Here is a 21,702-nt window from a genome sequence, read left to right as displayed (position 1 = left end):
AACTTTCTAAACAAAAAGATTTTGTGATTATATAAATTTTAAAATACCTCATTTCATAACATTGACAGCCTTTTTCTACAACAGTCGATTGTAAATTTGTTCTAATTAGCTTTTAGAATGTTCCTTATTAATCCGACATATGTTCTTTATGAATTATTTAGCCCTTCAGAAATACTGTCATTTGTCATTCTTGAAAAGATATAAATGTAAAGAAATGTACAAAAGTATGATGCGTAGTTTTACTATTATTTTTATATATTATATTTATGTGTGTGTACGTATGAGGGTTCTTGCATCCCTTTTTATATAAAGCGGAACTAGACGTGGATGAACACCGATCGCGATGGCCAACTGGTTAGTGCGACCATCCAGAGTTCGGAGATTCCGGGCTGGAATGCTGGTGTGGTCGTTGCATTGTTTCCTCTCCAGTTACATATCAAAACTCATTTTAGGACCATTGTCATTCCATCATGATATCTTTCGGATTACCACCTGACCAACATCTAGCATGTTAACAGTTGTCCGCTTGCGGACGAACTTAAGACCAAATCATATCTCTCATAAATTAATTACTGTAGTATCAATATAAATACGACAGCTTCAATATACTCATCGATCTCATGCATTACTGTAGTTGTTTACTAATATACAATATAATGCTGTTGGTTAGTGCAAAAGGTCATCCTGACGTGACCTCTTATGCGATGTCGTTAGATGTTCATGTAACGTAGTGAGAATGAGCATATATATTTTAATTAGATAGGAGTTTCGAGTAAGTTGTTGTCAGCCCACTGTGGGACATCCAACAGATGACGCCCTTTGGTCCGTCGTCCATCCGTCGCCCGTATGTTAGTAAAAAAAATCTTGTTATCGGTATTCCCCGAGAAGAAAAAGTATTTTCTCAAACTTGTTGGTTTCCGTTGGTCCCTAGTTGTCTGCATTTGATTTCGAGTCTGATCCAGAGACATAATAGCCGCCAGGCATCAATCTTTGATTTTAACAGTTGTTATTGCTATTTCTTGAGATGTACTGGAATGATTTTCTCGAACTTCAAATGTTGGCACTTAGTTGTGCTGATTTGATTTTGAATCTGATCCTGAAAACGATATGGCGGACAGTTAAAATTTTGCATCGCTATTTCTGATCCCTAGAAATTTCTTCTAAGATCTGTCTTAAATATAGAATTACGAAAGTCATTTCTTATAAAATAATTCAAATCAGGCAAAGATCAGTTTCCCCTAGAACCAATAAATATCATTCAATCCTCGTGGATCTTTAATTCTCAAACTTCATCAGTATGTTCCTTGAGTTGCGCAGATATATGGTGTTGGCTGTGTGTCATCTTTAAGTTTAATGATATACTCCTTCATTTATTTATTGAAGAATGAACACAACACACGAATGCTGTCACGTAATAGTGAAATATAATATTCTAAAACTGCAAATGATGATGAAAGTAATGTAAAACCAGAGTGAACTATCCAGCCTGGTTCTAATAAGCCAACATACGAAAACGGAGGCGACCAAAGAGAGATAACACATGGAAACGCCCTAGATGGTAGTAAAAATGTAAACATCTGCTTAAATATATAAATGAATCAACCTAATCACAGGTTCAGAGTTGTAGATTATGTTTAATTTACACCAGAAAATGACTTCACAGATATGATATTACAAAGTTTCATCAGACAGCTAGTACGCACAATGATGACAAAATAGCTGACAAGTTCTCAATACATATAGGTAATTTAGACGTAAAAAGAGAGAGAGAGAGAGCGAGAGAGAGCGAGAGAGAGAGAGAGAGAGAGAGAGGGTAATAATCATCTGTATACTTAAAACATCTGAAGACATACAAATGTATATACAAAATCATTACATCAATACATCTTTCCCTGAAATCGACATTTCTCGATGACTAACACAGAAACACAGTATGTCGTTTTGTTCGTCATAACTTTTTTATTTCTTTTCTTTCTGTTAAGTCCTGTGACATGATATGCCGAAAATATTGTAAAATAAATATATACTTCACTATAGTTGGTATAGTCAATATGAAGTAGCATATACCAGCTATACCTTTTGTCAAAATAAGTTTCAAAAATTCGAGATTATACTTTTCCGGATACACAGAAAATAAACAACTTTACTTGCAGCAAAAATCTTACCTATCAGATGAGATAAGATAGTAGAAAATCTTAATGATGAACATATGTCAAACTAATATTAGATCTGTTATTGGGATAGAAAGTTTTGGTTTTAGATAGGTTGCTGAAACAAAATTTTGTCACAGATGGACCACCTATTTGATGACGCATTACATGAACCTCGAATTGATGTCGTCATATATTAACCACGCAAATGACGACATCACAAGAACGATGACCTCATAGATCCTTGTGTAAACATGCGATAGAGTTATGAAGGGGAGCTTTGATTAATATTATACACGACTAGCGTTACATGTTTATAGGTAAATCACACACAAAATATAAATAACACCAAGTCAGGTAACTGTGGTAGGCACATAATACACTAGCTTTAAATTTAATTCTAAATATCACAGGATCAAAAGAGTTAAATAAGAATAGATTAAAACATAAAATAACATAAAAGTAGTAAAATTATCAATGACACGTGACCTTTTAGTAACTAGTAAATAAAACAAAAATGATAAATAACATCAAGTTAGGTAACGGTGAAAGACACACAACACACTAGCTTTAAACTTATTCTAAAATATCACAGAATCGAAGATAAATAAAAAAGATAAATAAAAACATAAATAACACAAAATTAGCAAATTAATTAATGACATGTGATATTAAGTTACAGGTAAACTACACAAATTACCTTCTAAATAAATATGAATTGTTTCTAATAAATAATTTGGCTGTCATAGCCTTTACTACGTCGTAAGGAATAAAGAGTGAACTTCCATGCCTTTGTTGCTCGGATTGAGAGTTTATTCACCGTCGGTCCCCAGACCATCTTTTGGTTGGGACCATCTTTTGGTCATCTCTTTAAGACTATCCTTATGGCCGGTTTCAGTTGATTTGCAAAAAACTCTTGCGACTGTTTCATTAAACTGCATTGGAACCATCATTCGGCGACCGAAGATTTTCTGTAACACAACAGAAAAATATACTTTACAGTATATATACATGTATACAGTAAAGGTGTATTGGGACCAGCCTAGTCACATCGGCCTAAGAATGTGTTACAATATAGATGCGTTTTGACCCATCCTTAGTTACAGGGACTAATAATTTGTAAAAGTCTAGGTGTGTTTGGACTAGTCTAGTCACATTGGCATAAGAATTTATTACAATCTAGGTGATTCATAGCCACAGGGACTGATAATCTGTTACAGTCTAAGTGTAAATTTTGTATTTGGACTAGCCTTGTCCGATCGGCCTGAGACTTAATTGCAATCTAGGCGTGTTTGGACCCATCCTAGTCACAGGAACTAATTATTTCATTAAGTCTAGGTGTATTTGAACTAGTGTAGTCACATCGGCCTGATAATTTGTTGCATTCTAGGTTATTTAGACCCATCATAATTACAAGGGTCTGATAATTGTTTGTCAAAGTGTATTCATAACTATCCTAGTCACAGGGACCTGTGCCATTGTTTGTGTAGCCTGATATTTGTTTTTACATTCTAGGCTTATGTTGACCTACCCAGTCACAGGGGCATGATAATCTGTTACAGACTAGGTGTATTTGGACCTATCCTATTCACAGGGACCTGGAAATATGTTACATTTTAAGTATATTCGGACATATCAAAGGCACAGGGGGCTGAGAATTTGCTAAAGTCTTATTGTATTTGGACCTATACTTAAGAATTTAGTAACTGTATAATTAAAATCGAGAGGATTTTTTCTTAAACGAATGCTTATCAAGGAATTTCCGAGTTACTCTCCTTGCTGGTAGTAATCGATGATCTCTAATATTAGAATATCATTATTTTGATCATTACTTAAAATATCAGGGATAGGTATTCAAATATCCCACCTCGTCCAGGTGTACGGCATTCTGTTTGTCCTCTTTGGTGTAGAAGTAGGCATTGAGTACAGGGTTTTTATCCTTATTGCCGTAATCGTACGAGGCAATCTGGAAAAAAAACATTCACAAAAGTTACATTCTTGACCATCAAGATACCAGTAAGTCAGTCTCTCTATTATTTTTTTCTAAAATTCAACGTGATCTCTATTTCAGAAATAAATTTTCCCCACTTATTATTAAATATAAAGATGAACTGACTTCATGGCATATATGAATGTTATCTATCACCCTTCCCTATGACGTAGTGTTTTACAGTATACATACATGCTCTGTCATTATTATGGAATTGTAATATAACATTGATTCGAGATGTATATCCCTCTCTTAAACACATGATTGTGTCTAACAAATGATCATATACAATATAATCTTACAGCGATATAATTGGCAACTATTACACAAATCTTGAAATACAATAAATTAATAAAGTTCATGTCACACATAATACAATACCACCAATGGTATAATAAATAACATTACAATCATGGTACAAATAGCTACAAGTATTACACACATTTTACAATTCTGTAAACCAATTAATATTCCCGGCGACTTGAGTTCCCATTTTCATGCCTTACGACTTTTTCGCGGAGATCTAACTTCGCCATTTACAGTTATAAAAGGCCTTTTAATTTTTGAGAAAATTAATCGCACTCAAAAAAAGGTTGGGTTACAGTTATTTAATGGGAACTATTACACTCGTTGTCGCTTACAATCGCGAATGGACTCTGTTTTCCATATAACAGCTGATACGAACTAAATGACTTACATCAACTCCCAAAAGCTGCTTCATATCATCGCGCTCTTTCTCTTTGCCTTCCCATTTTTCCTTCATGATAATTTCGTCTATCACGGCCTCCTCCGTCATCTTAACCTGTTTTAAGAGATTGATAAGCATGTTTTTCACTATGGTACATTTGGTTAAATGTTTTCCGTCTTTTCGTAATCCAGAGTTATCTGCTCTTTCCTGTCACATCGTTTGTTTGTGAGGGAAACGTCACCGATTCGTGCGAAAACGACGTAATTTTCTCACGAAAACTAATACGTAACAATAAATGCCTGCTCACAAGAGCAAATAACTGTCATTACGAAAAGACAGAATTTAAGTCGCTTTACCTTACTCATAGAAAAGGAACTCGCTAATAGAGCAGCAATGGAATGCCTCGTGTGAAGTTTGAAGACTCATGTTACAAAGATATAATTTTTGATTTAAGTGCATTAACTTATGAAAGAAATGTATCAGTATCAAGAAAATGTGTTTACACCAACAAGGTAATGTGCATGCTCAATGAAGGAAACTACAATTGTATGTCCGTTTCCTACCTTAATGGTCTTCTCGCCGATATATGTGTATATATCTCTGGTGTAAATTCTTGCCACGAGGGTCCTAGCACGTTCGGATGAGGACTCGGCTATTCTATGCAGCACATCATCGTTGAGTTTGATATAGGCGCCCATGTCATCTACAGCTTCGTGTATCATTTTGGGTTTCCTTTGAATCCACAACATTATAAATCAAGACAATAGACAATTAACCCAGTTCATATCATTCGGTACCTTTTATTAAAGTGAAGTTGGCTTGAACGTAAATTTAAGGGGGGGGGGGGGGGGGGGGGGGGAGGTATCTTTATTTCCTCTGCATCAATTAGTAGTCTTTGATTTCATTCTAACAAGAAGTTCCCTCTTGCATACTACATGTATTTAACAAATGTTCAGATGTCCTAAATATACATGTGTTGTTCACCCATTAACAACATTAACGTATTCACACAAGGTTTTGATTTAATGGACTTAATGGTTAGATTTCATTTAATTGCTTCATGCATTTGCTTTCCGGAAAGCGTTGTGATACTTGAACTTAGACTGTTTTAGACAAATAAGAAAAATAATGGCACTTCTTGATAAATATTGCTAATGTCTATAAACTTCAAAAATATTAATTTTAGGTTGTTCCTATTTTATTTTAAATTTTCATCACTATCTAAAAAAAATGTTACGGACACTTTTAAATTTTATAATTAACACAACATAACTTTTTACATACCTTTAATTCTTATTCCTGTTTTACACGTGATTATATGGAAATTTAACCATTTAGTCTCTTTAATGTAACACAATACGCCTAATAGAATGGTGATGATAACAAAATACACACCATATCAGATATCAGTATGGATGATGACAAAAATGTATGATAGCAAATATCAGTATGTAAGATGACAAAGCACTTTGATAGCAAATATCATTATGGGTGATGACAAAACACGTATGGTAAAATCAAATTTGATAGCAAATATCAGTTTGGATGATAAAAAAAGTACATTTGATAGCAAATATCAGTATGGGTGATAACAAATCACATTTCAGAGCAAATATCAGTATGGATGATAACAAACCGCAAACGATAGCAAATATCAGTATGGATGATAACAAACCACAAACGATAGCAAATATCAGAATGGATGATGACATAGCAAATATTACAGGAAATATAAGTATGGATGTTGACGGATACAAAAAGTTGATCTAAAAAGTTTACAAGGTATCAATGTTGTAATGGACGTGAGTTTGATAAATGAAGTGCAAGTGCTACAAAGAACATATTCCAATAACAAATATCCAAAAGGTTGATTGCAAGGCAGGCATTCCCGCATCTTATGTCAAAAAAAAAAGAATTAAACAACTCTTATATAGACGTAAATTACAAAAATGGTACAAAGAATGTAAAGTTTACTTACTCATCATCTCCCATTACTCTGATATCATCTGCTAATTCCATCGCATCGCCAATCCTATTCAGATTTTTCATCAAAACAAATATTATTTAATGAATCATGTACAGCTTGTATGATGACAGTGCGGTAATATTGGTTTGTCTGACGAAAGTGCGGTATACATTGATTTATATGACGACAGTGTGGTATGTATTGGTTTGTATGATGACAGTGTGCACGTGGTATGTATTGGTTTGTAAGATGACAGTGTGGTATGTATTGGTTTGTATGATGACAGTGTGGTATGTTTCAGTTTGTATGACAACAGTGTGGTATGTATCAGTTTATATGACGACAGTGTGGTATGTATTGGTTTATATGACGACACTGTGGTATGTATTGGTTTATATGACGACAGTGCGGTATGTATTGGTTTGTATGATGACAGTGTGGTATGTATTGGTTTGTATGACGACAGCGGTATGTGTTGGTTTGTATGATGACAGTGTGGTATGTATTGGTTTGTATGATGACAGTGTGGTATGTATTGGTTTGTATGACGACAGTGCGGTATGTGTTGGTTTGTATGACGACAGCGGTATGTGTTGGTTTGTATGATGACAGTGTGGTATGTATTGGTTTGTATGACGACAGTGCGGTATGTATTGGTTTGTATGATGACAGTGCGGTATGTATCAGTTTGTATGACGACAGTGCGGTATGTATTGGTTTGTATGACGACAGTGCGGTATGTATTGGTTTGTATGACGACAGTGCGGTATGTGTTGGTTTGTATGACGACAGCGGTATGTGTTGGTTTGTATGATGACAGTGTGGTATGTATCGGTTTGTATGACGACAGTGCGGTATGTATTGGTTTGTATGATGACAGTGCGGTATGTATCAGTTTGTATGACGACAGTGCGGTATGTATTGGTTTGTATGACGACAGTGCGGTATGTATTGGTTTGTATGATGACAGTGCGGTATGTATTGGTTTATATGACGACAGTGCGGTATGTATTGGTTTATATGACGACAGTGCGGTATGTATTGGTTTGTATGACGACAGTGTAGTATGAATTGGTTTATATGACGACAGTGTGGTATGTATTGGTTTATATGACGACAGTGCGGTATGTATTGGTTTGTATGACGACAGTGCGGTATGTATTGGTTTATATGACGACAGTGTGGTATGTATTACTTTGTATGACGACAGTGCGGTATGTGTTGATTTATATGACGACAGTGTGGTATGTATTACTTTGTATGACGACAGTGTGGTATGTATTGGTTTGTATGACGACAGTGCGGTATGTATTACTTTGTATGACGACAGTGCGGTATGTATCAGTTTGTATGACGACAGTGCGGTATGTATTGGTTTGTATGACGACAGTGCGGTATGTATTGGTTTATATGACGACAGTGCGGTATGTATTACTTTGTATGACGACAGTGTGGTATGTGTTGGTTTGTATGACGACAGTGTGGTATGTATCAGTTTGTATGACGACAGTGCGGTATGTATTGGTTTATATGACGACAGTGCGGTATGTATTGGTTTATATGACGACAGTGCGGTATGTATTGGTTTATATGACGACAGTGCGGTATGTATTGGTTTATATGACGACAGTGCGGTATGTGTTGGTTTGTATGACGACAGTGCGGTATGTATCAGTTTATATGATGACATTGTGGTATGTATCAGTTTGTATGACGACAGTGCGGTATGTATTGGTTTGTATGACGACAGTGCGGTATGTATTGGTTTATATGACGAACGTTTGGTATGTATCAGTTTGTATGACGACACTGCGGTATGTATTAGTTTGTATGATGACAGTGCGGTATGTATTGGTTTGTATGACGACAGTGCGGTATGTATTGGTTTATATGACGACAGTGCGGTATGTATTGGTTTATATGACGACAGTGTGGTATGTATTGGTTTATATGACGACACTGTGGTATGTATTGGTTTATATGACGACAGTGCGGTATGCATTGATTTATATGACGACAGTGTGGTATGTATTGGTTTGTATGACGACAGTGCGGTATGTATTGAATTGTATGACGACAGTGCGGTATGTATTGATTTATATGACGACAGTGCGGTATGTATTACTTTGTATGACGACAGTGCGGTATCACTGCGTGATGTATTGGTTTGTATTTGGAGTGTTTTATTAAAATGAAGTGTTTCAACCAATGGAGAAGGTTATATAGAGTTTGGCATACTTGTGTAACTGAGGATACTATGAATATAGTATTTCATCTGCTGTTACGTAACAGTAGAAATGTAGAAAAGGGGCATATGCTTGATGCTTTACTGCATATATACAGACAGGGACGTATACTTCTGTTCTTGATATAACATATCTGGGATATTTGATACATCGATGGTTTATTTTGACGAAGTGAATAATAGCTCTGTAGGCACTTTCATTACGTCACTAAATTGTTTGATGTGATAATACACATGCTTTGTGTAAACGAGGGAAATTATACAGAACTTTTACAATGTATACATGAGGGAAAATGTTTAACACTGTATAAATGAAACATTGTTCTACAATGAGGGACATATTACACAGCTTTTACAGTATATAAATAGGGCAAATTATACTATGTTTTACAGTGTATAAATATGGCAAATTATACTATGTTTTACAGTGTATAAATATGGCAAATTATACTATGTTTTACAGTGTATAAATCAATCAGTGTATAAATGTGACAAATTACACACTTTTTTACAGAATATATATATGAAACAGAGAGTAATAGTGGGGAACTATTAAAGGTCTAACCGTGTATAAATGTAGGAAATATAAGGACTAGTTTTTAAAACAGCACTAACCTAAAACAACATGTCTTTCATAACAGATACACTTTTTGTAATCTCGTCAAGACCTCATTTAATGTTCAATAAACGGCAAGATAAAGATACAGTGTATTCTTAATACTGAATTTAAACGATTCATTTAGTTATGACACAAAACATAACAAACGATTTATGCTTTCAAGAGCAGATAACTATTCATCACGGAAAGACGGAATAAAAGACACAAATATTAAAAACAGTTACAAATTGTGTCTTAACATTTTATGTTTAACATACATCATCTCGACCGCTTTGTTCAACCTGTGCTGATACGCCTTCCGGTGGAGCGTGAACCGGATGTGAAACATCTCGTAAAGATTGTCGACATCCTTTAAAACAATTAGAAAAGTACAACGATTAAAATTGACGAATGAAAATCAAATTAGACCGAAAGGAACTTGTTCCCCAAGATATTAAGGATCAGACCAGTTACAGGCAACACGATTTTTCGACTAGACATTAAACTTATTATGCATTATCGTTATGACGACTTTTGTTTTCATGAAGATATATAAAAAAAAAATCTTACTTGTCCTGGGTTAAGTTGTGACACGAATATGCCACCATTAGTACACCATATTAATTATATTATCAGCCATTTTTTATAGATTCGCCAACTAATACAACAAAATATATCAAGAAAATAATTAAATTAATAAAAATATTCTCATGGGTCTTATCTCCTACAAGGCCACTTAACAATTAGGGTAAGGCATTCTCGTTTAGTTGTGAGCTTATGGTTCTCCAGTTAACAGAAGTATGGCAAAACATCTACTTATAGTTAACCAGGGGATGTATTTATTGGGGACCAATCGTCTTTCAGTTATTCAAGGGTTGTCTCGATGTGGGGAGTAATCGACTTTAAGTTAACCAGGGGTTGGCTGGATGTGGAAAGTAATCGACTTTCAGTTAACCAATGATTGTCTCGGTGTGGGGAGTAATCGTATTCAGTTAACCAGGGGATGTATTGATGTGGGGGGGAGTAATTGTATTTAAGTTAACCAAGGGTTGTCGCGATGTGAGGAGTAATCGTACTTCCGTTAATCTGGGGTTGTCTCAATGTGAGGAGTAATCGACTTTCTGATCAACAAAGAGCTATCTAGGAATAAGAAATGATCGACTTAATGTTTGAAGCGACGGAAAAAATCAACATCAACTGTAAGCGACTGGCAGGAAATGATCAATCCCCTGTCTTAGGAAGGTATTGCATGACATTGTCAAAGGTAGGAATAATCTAGGTTTGCTTACATTTTAAATAGCACGTTTAGGCAGGTAACCACTGACTTGTACTAGCAGTGATATGATATCAGCATCTTCTCTGTTCCCTTTTTATAAAATAGTACTTTGTTTCCTTGATACGTATAGTATAGCCTATCAGTGTACAATATACTCTCCAATAAAGGCCAGATCTAAGTGACCTTTAACCTTTCCCTTTTGAAGACATTACCTTATCTCTGTAGGTCACGTGACTCACACCATCCGTATCCACGCATGCTCGGGCAGACGCTATCAGCCTGTCGTGATCAAAGCTATTCTTGACACCAAGGTACAGGGAATCACGTGCAAAGTAATCCCACTTGTCAACGTCAACTTTGTAGGTTTCATTGGCAACAATCTGACAAAAAAAACAGAATCTTACAAATCAAGCGGTCACAATGTTTGATGTGTGTAAAACCATAAAAGATTTAACCGTTTAGCTAAGGATCATAACTTATTGATGGCACTTTATCGCCGATGAAGTTTAATGATTGACTGAAGACAAGAATACTAACATACTTTACACTATTACTGTATAGTTGTTCATTTTGCGGAAGATTTAATTTGCTATATTCGCGGGCATTAAAGATAGCGCGAAATAAATACCTAACGAATATCCAAACCATATATTACCTAACGAATATCCAAACCATATATTACCTAACAAATATCCAAACCATACATTACCTAACGAATATCCAAACCATATAATACCTAACGAATATCCAAATCATATATTTTACCTAACGAATATACAAACCATATATTACCTAACGAATATTCAAATCATATATTACTTAACGAATATCCAAACCATATATAACCTAACGAATATCCAAACCATATAATGCCTAACGAATATCCAAACCATATAATGCCTAACGAATATCCAAACCATATATTACCTAACGAATATCCAAACCATATATTACCTAACGAATATTCAAATCATATATTACTTAACGAATATCCAAACCATATATAACCTAACGAATATCCAAACCATATAATACCTAACGAATATCCAAACCATATAATGCCTAACGAATATCCAAACCATATATTACCTAACGAATATCCAAACCATATATTACCTAACAAATATCCAAACCATACATTACCTAACGAATATCCAAACCATATAATACCTAACGAATATCCAAATCATATATTTTACCTAACGAATATACAAACCATATATTACCTAACGAATATTCAAATCATATATTACTTAACGAATATCCAAACCATATATTACCTAACGAATATCCAAACCATATATAACCTAACGAATATCCAAATCTTATATTACCTAACGAATACCCAAACAATATATTACCTAACGAATATCCAAATCATATAATACCTAACGAATATCCAAACCATATAATACCTAACGAATATCCAAACCATATATTACCTAACGAATATCCAAACCATATATAACCTAACGAATATCCAAATCTTATATTACCTAACGAATACCCAAACCATATATTACCTAACGAATATCCAAATCATATATTACCTAACGAATATCCAAATCATATATAACCTAACGAATATCCAAATCATATATTACCTAACGAATATCCAAACCATATATTACCTAACGAATATCCAAACCATATATTACCTAACGAATATCCAAACCATATATTACCTAACGAATATCCAAACCATATATTACCTAACGAATATCCAAACCATATATTACATAACGAATATCCAAACCATATATTACCTAACGAATATCCAAACCATATATTACCTAACGAATATCCAAACCATATATTACCTAACGAATATCCAAACCATATAATACCTAACGAATATCCAAACCATATATTATCGATACCAACTGCAAGAAATTGACCTTTGAAATTGAACAAATATACAGTGCCACCTTGCAGAAGTTTAAGCTTTTCTTTTGGTCTTTTTGATTCAAAGAGCATGAATATTTCCATCACCCGGAAATTTTATCTTACATCGCCTCTTTATTTGTTATGCAACATTCTGATTTTAAAATGGGTTGTTCTATTTTAGATACATTTCTATACGATAGCTGTCAATTTACGTATTTTTGTGACAAGCAGTGTACACGCTGTCGGCGCTGACACATCTTTAATGCCCGTTTCTGTAGACTGTACAGTATAGAACAAAAAAAACCTGTCCATTAGCATAGGTGATTATGAAGCTAAATTGAAGCAGTCGTAACGATGAAGTCCTGTTTTTAAGCCCAATGCCTTCAACTAGTTTTGATAGTTTGGGCAAATCGACTAACACCATTGAAGTATTATCTTTCACACATTAACAGACACAATAGCATTACAAAGATGGCGCGTTCGTGTGGTTTTTCACCTGTGTGTTGTAACGTGAAGTCTGTCGCTGATAATCGGAGGTCACCTGTGTTTTATTGAGGTATTTTGACAAAAAGTAGACTATTGCCAGACTATTGTGTAACTCAGACCACAGAAATAACTAATCAATTATTAGTATCCAACATGCCTATCACTCACCTTGCTCTTGTCATGCAATTTTCTACAAATGTATGGCAAATTTTGGCAATATGTTTGAAAAGAACGTGTACAGCTCGTGTGGATCACATATTCCCCGCACAACAATCATGCCGTTATACTTAGAAGTGAACATAGGATGCAATTGTTTCACCTTCTATGTATCTATATAAGTATACACATTGACTTTGTTTGGTACTTTGAATGATAAATGATCCCATCGGATATCACGAATACATCTTAACAAGACTATGTTAAGTGTTATATCTGTTTGACTGCATTGTCACATTTTTCTTACGATGTTCAGTGTTATTAATATTGTCTAATAAGAGGAATATTGGTAAACGAAATACCTGTTCACCTGCTACATCTAAATTTGTGTGATATTATTCACAACCGACATTTTGAAATTCATGTACAAATTAGAATAAATGTGTACATTCATAACAAACACCCTAAACAAACACCCTATATAGAATGTACCATACGAGCTACACAGGTTCGCCAGAAAACGCATACATTTAAGCATGTTTTGCCAATATTAACGACCACCTTGACAATTTACGTGGCAAAAGTAAGGCACATGATTAGTCATGATACATACCAGCAACTGATCAGGGTCCCTTTATTTAAACAAATGTTATTGTACAACAAGAGATCCCAGAGGGATCTTGGCGCCCACCATTGAATGATCTTCATAGGTTCCATGTCAGATTGATCTTTTCTCTACTTTTCCCTTCTTCTAAGTCTTACTAATCCTAATCTGTGTAAATACAGAAACAGCCCTCTATAGCTAGTACTTTTCAAACAAGGGGAAACTATATATAAAATTTAAGATTTAGCGATAATGGCTGTCTGTCGACCATGTTTTTGGATTGGTCCCAATATGCAAAACTAGGCACTGAGGGGAACCTACATATGAAATTTGAGAAAGATCCCTTGAGTGCTTTCTGAGAAATAGCGATAACAAACTTCAATTGTCAATATCCAAGATGGCTACCTATCAGCCATGTTGTTTTCTGATTGGTCTCAAAATGCAATATGCATAACAAGGCACTGAGGGGAACGTATGTATGAAATTTGAGAAAGATCCCTTCAGTACTTTCTGAGAAATAGCGATAACAAACTTCAATTGTCAATATCCAAGATGGCTACCTATCAGCCATGTTGTTTTCTGATTGGTCTCAAAATGCAATATGCATAACAAGGCACTGAGGGGAACGTATGTATGAAATTTGAGAAAGATCCCTTCATTACTTTCTGAGAAATAGCGATAACAAACTTCAATTGTCAAAATCCAAGATGGCTGCCTGTCGGCCATGTTGTTATCCGATTGGTCTCAAAATGCAATATGCATAACTAGGCAACAAGAGGAACCTACGTTTGAAATTTGAGAAAGATCCCTTGAGTGCTTTCTGAGAAATAGCGATAACAAACTTCAATTGTCAATATCCAAGATGGCTACCTATCAGCCATGTTGTTTTCTGATTGGTCTCAAAATGCAATATGCATAACAAGGCACTGAGGGGAACCTACATATGAAATTTGAGAAAGATCCCTTGAGTAGTTTCTGAGAAATAGCGATAACAAACTTCAATTGTCAAAATCCAAGATGGCTGCCTGTCGGCCATGTTGTTTTCCGATTGGTCTCAAAATGCAATATGCATAACTAGGCACCAAGTAGAACCTACATATGAAATTTGAGAGTGATCCCTTCAGTCTTTCCTGAGAAATAGCAATAACAAACTTCAATTGTCAAAATCCAAGATGGCTGCCTGTCGGCCTTGTTGTTTTTCGATTGGTCTCAAAATGCAATATGCAAAACTAGGCACCAAGAGGAACCTACATATGAAATTTGAGAAAGATCCCTTCAGTACTTTCTGAGAAATAGCGATAACAAACTTCAATTGTCAAAATCCAAGATGGCTGCCTGTCGGCCATGTTGTTTTCTGATTGGTCTAAAAATGCAATATGCATAACTAGGCACCAAGAGGAACCTACAAATGAAATTTGAGAAAGATCCCTTCAGTACTTTCTGAGAAATAGCGATAACAAACTTCAATTGTCAAAATCCAAGATGGCTGCCTGTCGGCCATGTTGTTTTCCGATTGGTCTCAAAATGCAATATGCATAACTAGGCACTAAGGGAAACCTACATATGAAATTTGAGAAAGATCCCTTCAGCACTTTCTGAGAAATAGCGATAACAAACTTCAATTGTCAAAATCCAAGATGGCTGCCTGTCGGCCTTGTTGTTTTTCGATTGGTCTCAAAATGCAATATGCATAACTAGGCACCAAGGGGAACCTAAATATGAAATTTGAGAAAGATCCCTTCAGCACTTTCTGAGAAATAGCGATAACAAACTTCAATTGTCAAAATCCAAGATGGCTGCCTGTCGGCCATGTTGTTTTCCGATTGGTCTCAAAATGCAATATGCATAACTAGGCACTAAGGGAAACCTACATATGAAATTTGAGAAAGATCCCTTCAGCACTTTCTGAGAAATAGCGATAACAAACTTCAATTGTCAAAATCCAAGATGGCTGCCTGTCGGCCTTGTTGTTTTTCGATTGGTCTCAAAATGCAATATGCATAACTAGGCACCAAGGGGAACCTAAATATGAAATTTGAGAAAGATCCCTTCAGCACTTTCTGAGAAATAGCGATAACAAACTTCAATTGTCAAAATCCAAGATGGCTGCCTGTCGGCCATGTTGTTTTCCGATTGGTCTCAAAATGCAATATGCATAACTAGGCACCAAGGGAAACCTACATATGAAATTTGAGAAAGATCCCTTCAGCACTTTCTGAGAAATAGCGATAACAAACTTCAATTGTCAAAATCCAAGATGGCTGCCTGTCGGCCATGTTGTTTTCCGATTGGTCTCAAAATGCAATATGCATAACTAGGCACCAAGGGAAACCTACATATGAAATTTGAGAAAGATCCCTTCAGTACTTTCTGAGGATTAGCGATAACAAGAATTGTTTACGGACGGACGGAGGGACGGACGGACGGACGGAGGGACGGACGGACGACGGACCACGGACGTAGGGCGATTTGAATAGCCCACCATCTGATGATGGTGGGCTAAAAATATACAACAGGATCAGATAATATGCTAAGCCTTAATACATCTCATCCGGTATAAAGAGATAATTTAAAATTTAAATAAATATAACAAATTGAAGCAGATAAATATGTATATGTGAAATAGATTAGTCAATATAGAGATATCATATTTGTACTAATACATTGTTATTGATTAAAGGTTAAAGGGAGGTAATAACTTCATTTATTTGCAGTATGTATATCCTAAAGTAGATTATATCATATATATCACACAAAATTGGAATGGCATACAGTCGTGAATCCATCAAAGACAAGGGTTTCTGGGATCAGCATAATGCTGTTGAATAACACCAGTGTAATGATTTAAAATATCACTGGTGTGCTATTTAGCTCCCACTTAACATGTATGAAACTCTTAGTAAGGTTTTGACGCTCTGACGCTATGACAGTGTACGAACCTCGTAAAGAAAAAAATCCTTCTTTTTTTGCTCATCGCCGCCATTCTTTACCTTCTGTAATGAAATGTCAGAAGTAGTAAGCAACCTTAGGTACAGTATCATGTAATAATATAATAATCATATTTTCTTAGAGATACAATGATCATCATAATTATTTTAGCAAACACGGGGTACATTCTATGGTAATGTGCTAAGAAAAACACATTGATTTTGAAGAAGAAAAAAAAAGATTCAAGATTAACGGTATTTAGATTTTCGAATCATCAAAGTTTCAGGTTCTCTGTCAATTATATGCGTTCTCTCGTAAAATTCCGCGATGTTTTGTGCCCTCACAGCTCATGATCTACTACAGAGCACCAACAAGTTTCTCTAGTTTCGGTCGGATGGTTAATTTGTTTACAGGTTTGACGTCCTCCTAAAATGGCTGCCATAGGCTACGTGCAGGCGACCGAACCGAGGGGTGGTCTGTATCTGGTGAGACAGATTCCCTATCCTCCATCAAACCTTCAGGCAATCTAACCATGACTGTCACGAATGTTCATTTTTTATTTTACGAGGAAGACGGGGTACTGATGAAACTTACATCATAGAGCTCTTCCGATGGATGAATCAGTTCCTTTATAAACTCAACATCTTCCGCCTCCAAGTCTCCTAAGTCCTAAGATAGAGATGCGATAAATCGTGATAACGTGGTAGCTGTTCAATTCATTAATGTACTCTCTTTTTCCGGAGAACGGAATATTGCACACAGGTATAGTTACTCTTGAGTGAACATAAACGTTTATTTATGTCATTTATATCTATACTGGTGTTTTATTACGTTCTCATCTTAACTTGTGTGTTTCATGTAGACATTTATATTTTAACATAACACATTAGATATATCATATATTGACACCAAATCCATAAATGCTCCTTTTATAGTATATCTATGGTAACATTCACTGAATCTGGGCGAGAAACCATATCAAATATATTACCTTAAATTCCGTCTTCAAGTGTTTATAGATCCTGTCAATCAGCTTTTGTGAAGCTTCCTCGTGCTTCAATGAGAAATATATACATAATAATGTTATTGAATTTAATCCTAATCATTATCAGAACATCTTGAGCAGCTTGAAAACATCATACTGTTCATGTGTTATTGAATACCTCATTTCAATTTTGTGAGAAAGCGTATCGGAATGCATGCAATGATCCTAACACAAATTGCTGTATATATTCTAACCATGTATATCAACATCTCTCCTCTTAATTTGAGTAAGAGTTAGTGCTAACCTTGACGAAAATATCTTTGCTTACCAAGGGTTACACAACTCTAAGCTCCATTTCACCCAAGTGTGAAATACCGGCGAAAATATTTCTGAGAGAAAAGAGTTCATCAGTAAAGGTGAATCTTCCTGGGCTTGAGTATAGTAAATTTACATATAATGAGTAACTGGGGTTTATTTGATGTATGAAACTAAAACATAAAAACAGTGTGTAATCTCATCATAGCGGTTTATTTAGAGTACACGTCTATTTTTTCCATAATATAAAACATATATCAAATAGAACATACGAATAGGAAAAAGCAATGGTGAAGATTTCAAAAGGTTGCCCATAACTAATGCTTGGGTATTTTAGACTCGAAGTGGGTGTATTGAGATGACCCAAAGTCAAATAACATTGAATTGAAGCTTGACTGTTACCAATTTGCATGCAAAAAAGCCGCACCAAAGGTGCAAATGCGAAGCAATTCGGATCCCGCCCTATTTTCGTTGATATTTATTAAAACTGCTACAGACATGGGTTTTTTTCAGACAAAAAGTTCGAGGTCATTTTCTGTCACTATGAACTTGTTTTTCGAAGATGATGCGATTTTTTTGTTGGCTTTGCAGCCATGTTTTCAATGTTGACAACTTTAGAAATACTTATAATAAAGGTGCCCTATGGTATATACTGATTGTCGGCTGCCGATTATACAGTTGGCTGACGGTTATACAGTTTAAGTACAGTTAAAAGATATTAATTCAATTAAACCCCACATCAATTAATCGCTATCCCCCCCACCCAAAAGAAATAAAACAGATTACATTCAAATTTTTGATATGCATGTACAAGTGTAACTATCTATTTGCATAGTAGCAGCTACGCGCCTATTTTTGTGTAAATCAAATACTAAATCCAATTGCTGAGAGAACTTATTACAGACGTTTGTAAACTGCAGGTTTTATAGACCATAAGCAAATCTGAACGCGCACTGCTTTACTTTTTATTTTTCAGCTTTATAAGATAAAAATTCCGTTATCTGACGTGGTTCTAACTGTGGCAAAACAATATTTATAGTAAATGTATAGAATATAATGATAGTAAATATCCAATAACAATACATTAATTATAGAATGTTCTTTTCATCAACATCAAGAATGTTAGACTGTTAAGTAATTGCTGATGTTTTTATAAATCTACTCAATAGTTCTTTGTACAGTGCCATTAGAATTCTATACAATTTGTGTATTGTAAATATATATAAAGAGTACTAGAAAATATTTATAGGTATTTAACACATAGTTAGTTGAATATATATAGTCTATGTAAATAAATAAGTAAACATATCGGAATTTCATAAAAATCGTTAATATATATGTATATTAAATACACATGTATTGGAAATACTCGATATAACGCCAAAATCTCCCAGAACAAAAGGTGGCATTATAACGGGGGTTTACTGTATATAAGTTCCTTCCAAGGGTTCAAATGATTTCATAGTTAAGATATATTGTCCTTTTTTAACATTACCTTTAATCCGTTTTAAGCAGGTCCTGTCCTTGTTTTAAACGGTTTAGATTGTGTTTCATATTTACCTTCCATTTCTTATTCGGCCCCTTTTTGACAACCTTTTCAAACATGTGGGAAAACGGCCCATGGCCTGAAAAATTTAAGCCATATTGAGAAATATATATTATACTTAAATTTACTTCCTGTAGGGTATTGTTATATCATGTACTGCAGTGTATCGTAGAGAATCGTAAATTAGCGGAAATAAAAAATATAAATTTAATTACAAAGATATCACAATTAGTTATCGTTCCATGCTCTATAAACAATGTCCTACAAAAGCAATGTCATTTAGTCATTTTAAGCAGAATATTGCAAAAGACATAATGAAATGTACGTTAACAACATGCACACTCTCGAACGAGAAAAAAAAAGTTTGTTCAAAATATATGTTTACATGTAGATCAGTAACATTTCAACACCCTAATGAATATGCATGCAGGGAAATCTTCCCACTTGTACAAGTACAGGTAGTATAGTATTAATTATCTGAATGATATGATGATATATAAAGTTACTTGTGAAAGTAGATCAGAAACATTTCAACACCGTAATGAATATGCATGCAGTGAAATCTACCCACTTATTCAAGTACAGGTAGTATAGTATCAATTATCTGAATGATATGATGATATATAAAGTTACTTGTGAAAACAGATACATTGTAAACTTGACTATTTTTGTATGCATTTGATAATTTCAAGTTGCCTTGTTTTAAACTGAACGTCATAGGACCGACCGAATTTGCCGTGGTATGGTATGGTGTCGTTCGTCCGTCTGGCGTAAAGCTTGTCCGGAAATATTCTCATACATCTTGATTAAATCCCTTTTAACTTATAATGCTTTGTAGTTGTGTAATGTTATGTTATCATTCTTTGTTTTTTTCAACAGGTATCCTTGAATCTTAGTAGGCTAATAATATTGGTTTTCACTGAAGTATTATTTCAATTTTTTTTAAACTTGTCAGGAGCTTTTCCCGAACAGTTTTAGCATATCCCTTTAAAACTTTGTAGGTTTAATAACCATGATGAATATTGTTGTTTCCCTTTGTGGCATTCTGATTCGACTATTTTTGAAGAAGTTGTTGCCCTTAGATGTTTAGTCCTATAGATCCTTACCCTCAGTTTTCAACAAATCTCTTTAAAGTTGTATAGACATTACTACGATTTCTATTATACTTTCTCAGCGGCAATTTCATAATAAAATTGATTTTGAGTTTCAGTGTCTTTGCTCAATTAATAAAATAATTCATTTATGTTTGACGTTTTCTATTGTTCCGTCCCGTGGTACTCTGAAACATACCTTAGACGCTTATTGTTTTAAGGAAGTGCATATGATGAACTTTTAAAGAAATCCTTGATTTTCCTAGTTTCTCTATATTCCTGAAAAGATGCAATAATGATTCAACTTTATTTATAATCAAAAAGCCACTCCAGTTTCCCTTTTAAACATATTTCCTAGTAAAATTTAATGTTATAGCCGATATCGACAGGGATGCCTCGCTGTATTCTTTGTTATAATTTACCGGAAATGATCTTATATGTTCACAAAAGCATGGTCTGTTTCTAGTGATATAACGATAGTATGTGAAATTAAAAACGCGTGAACATTCATTTAGCTTGAATACTACGGGAGCTTTTTTTAAAATCGTTAAGTATTTTTTATCATTGATTTTATGAGTTAATGGGAAACAGTCGTCACATACCTCTTTGATTACGATTTATTGTGAAAAAAAATAATGTGAGGTATTTTCAATTCATTAATTTTACATTTCCCTGAAAACTGAACAGTTTTCACATGAATATCGTAGACCCTATGACTCTAATGCATAGTAATGAAGAAACCCGCCACGTAACATGCCAGGATAAAATTACATTAATCTTGAAAGGAAATG

At 34.7% G+C, this 21,702-nt stretch overlaps 1 protein-coding gene across 6 annotated transcripts in view; it reads right to left on the bottom strand.

The window, feature by feature from the left end:
• Positions 1 to 1,402: 1,402 nt before the first annotated feature.
• LOC117317345 (deoxynucleoside triphosphate triphosphohydrolase SAMHD1-like) overlaps positions 1,403 to 21,702 on the bottom strand; it is a 67,690-nt gene continuing 47,390 nt past the window's right edge. For 4 of the 6 annotated variants that reach the window (XM_033872143.1, XM_033872144.1, XM_033872142.1 and 1 more), the window contains exons 5-15: positions 19,835 to 19,899; positions 17,966 to 18,028; positions 17,569 to 17,643; positions 16,986 to 17,039; positions 11,126 to 11,293; positions 9,916 to 10,007; positions 6,807 to 6,860; positions 5,392 to 5,560; positions 4,838 to 4,942; positions 4,018 to 4,116; positions 1,403 to 3,121 (exon numbers count right to left, since the gene is read on the bottom strand). In XM_033872143.1, the coding sequence (XP_033728034.1) occupies positions 2,963 to 3,121; positions 4,018 to 4,116; positions 4,838 to 4,942; positions 5,392 to 5,560; positions 6,807 to 6,860; positions 9,916 to 10,007; positions 11,126 to 11,293; positions 16,986 to 17,039; positions 17,569 to 17,643; positions 17,966 to 18,028; positions 19,835 to 19,899 (1,103 nt within the window). In that variant the 3' untranslated portion in view covers positions 1,403 to 2,962. The other 2 variants (XM_033872147.1, XR_004530168.1) reach the window with 2 other exon arrangements.

This window comes from Pecten maximus, chromosome 19 (assembly GCF_902652985.1).
Source record: "Pecten maximus chromosome 19, xPecMax1.1, whole genome shotgun sequence".
In the NCBI taxonomy this organism is placed as follows: domain Eukaryota; kingdom Metazoa; phylum Mollusca; class Bivalvia; order Pectinida; family Pectinidae; genus Pecten; species Pecten maximus.
Note: the sequence above shows the minus strand (reverse complement) of the source record. Positions and strands in the feature narration are given on the sequence as shown.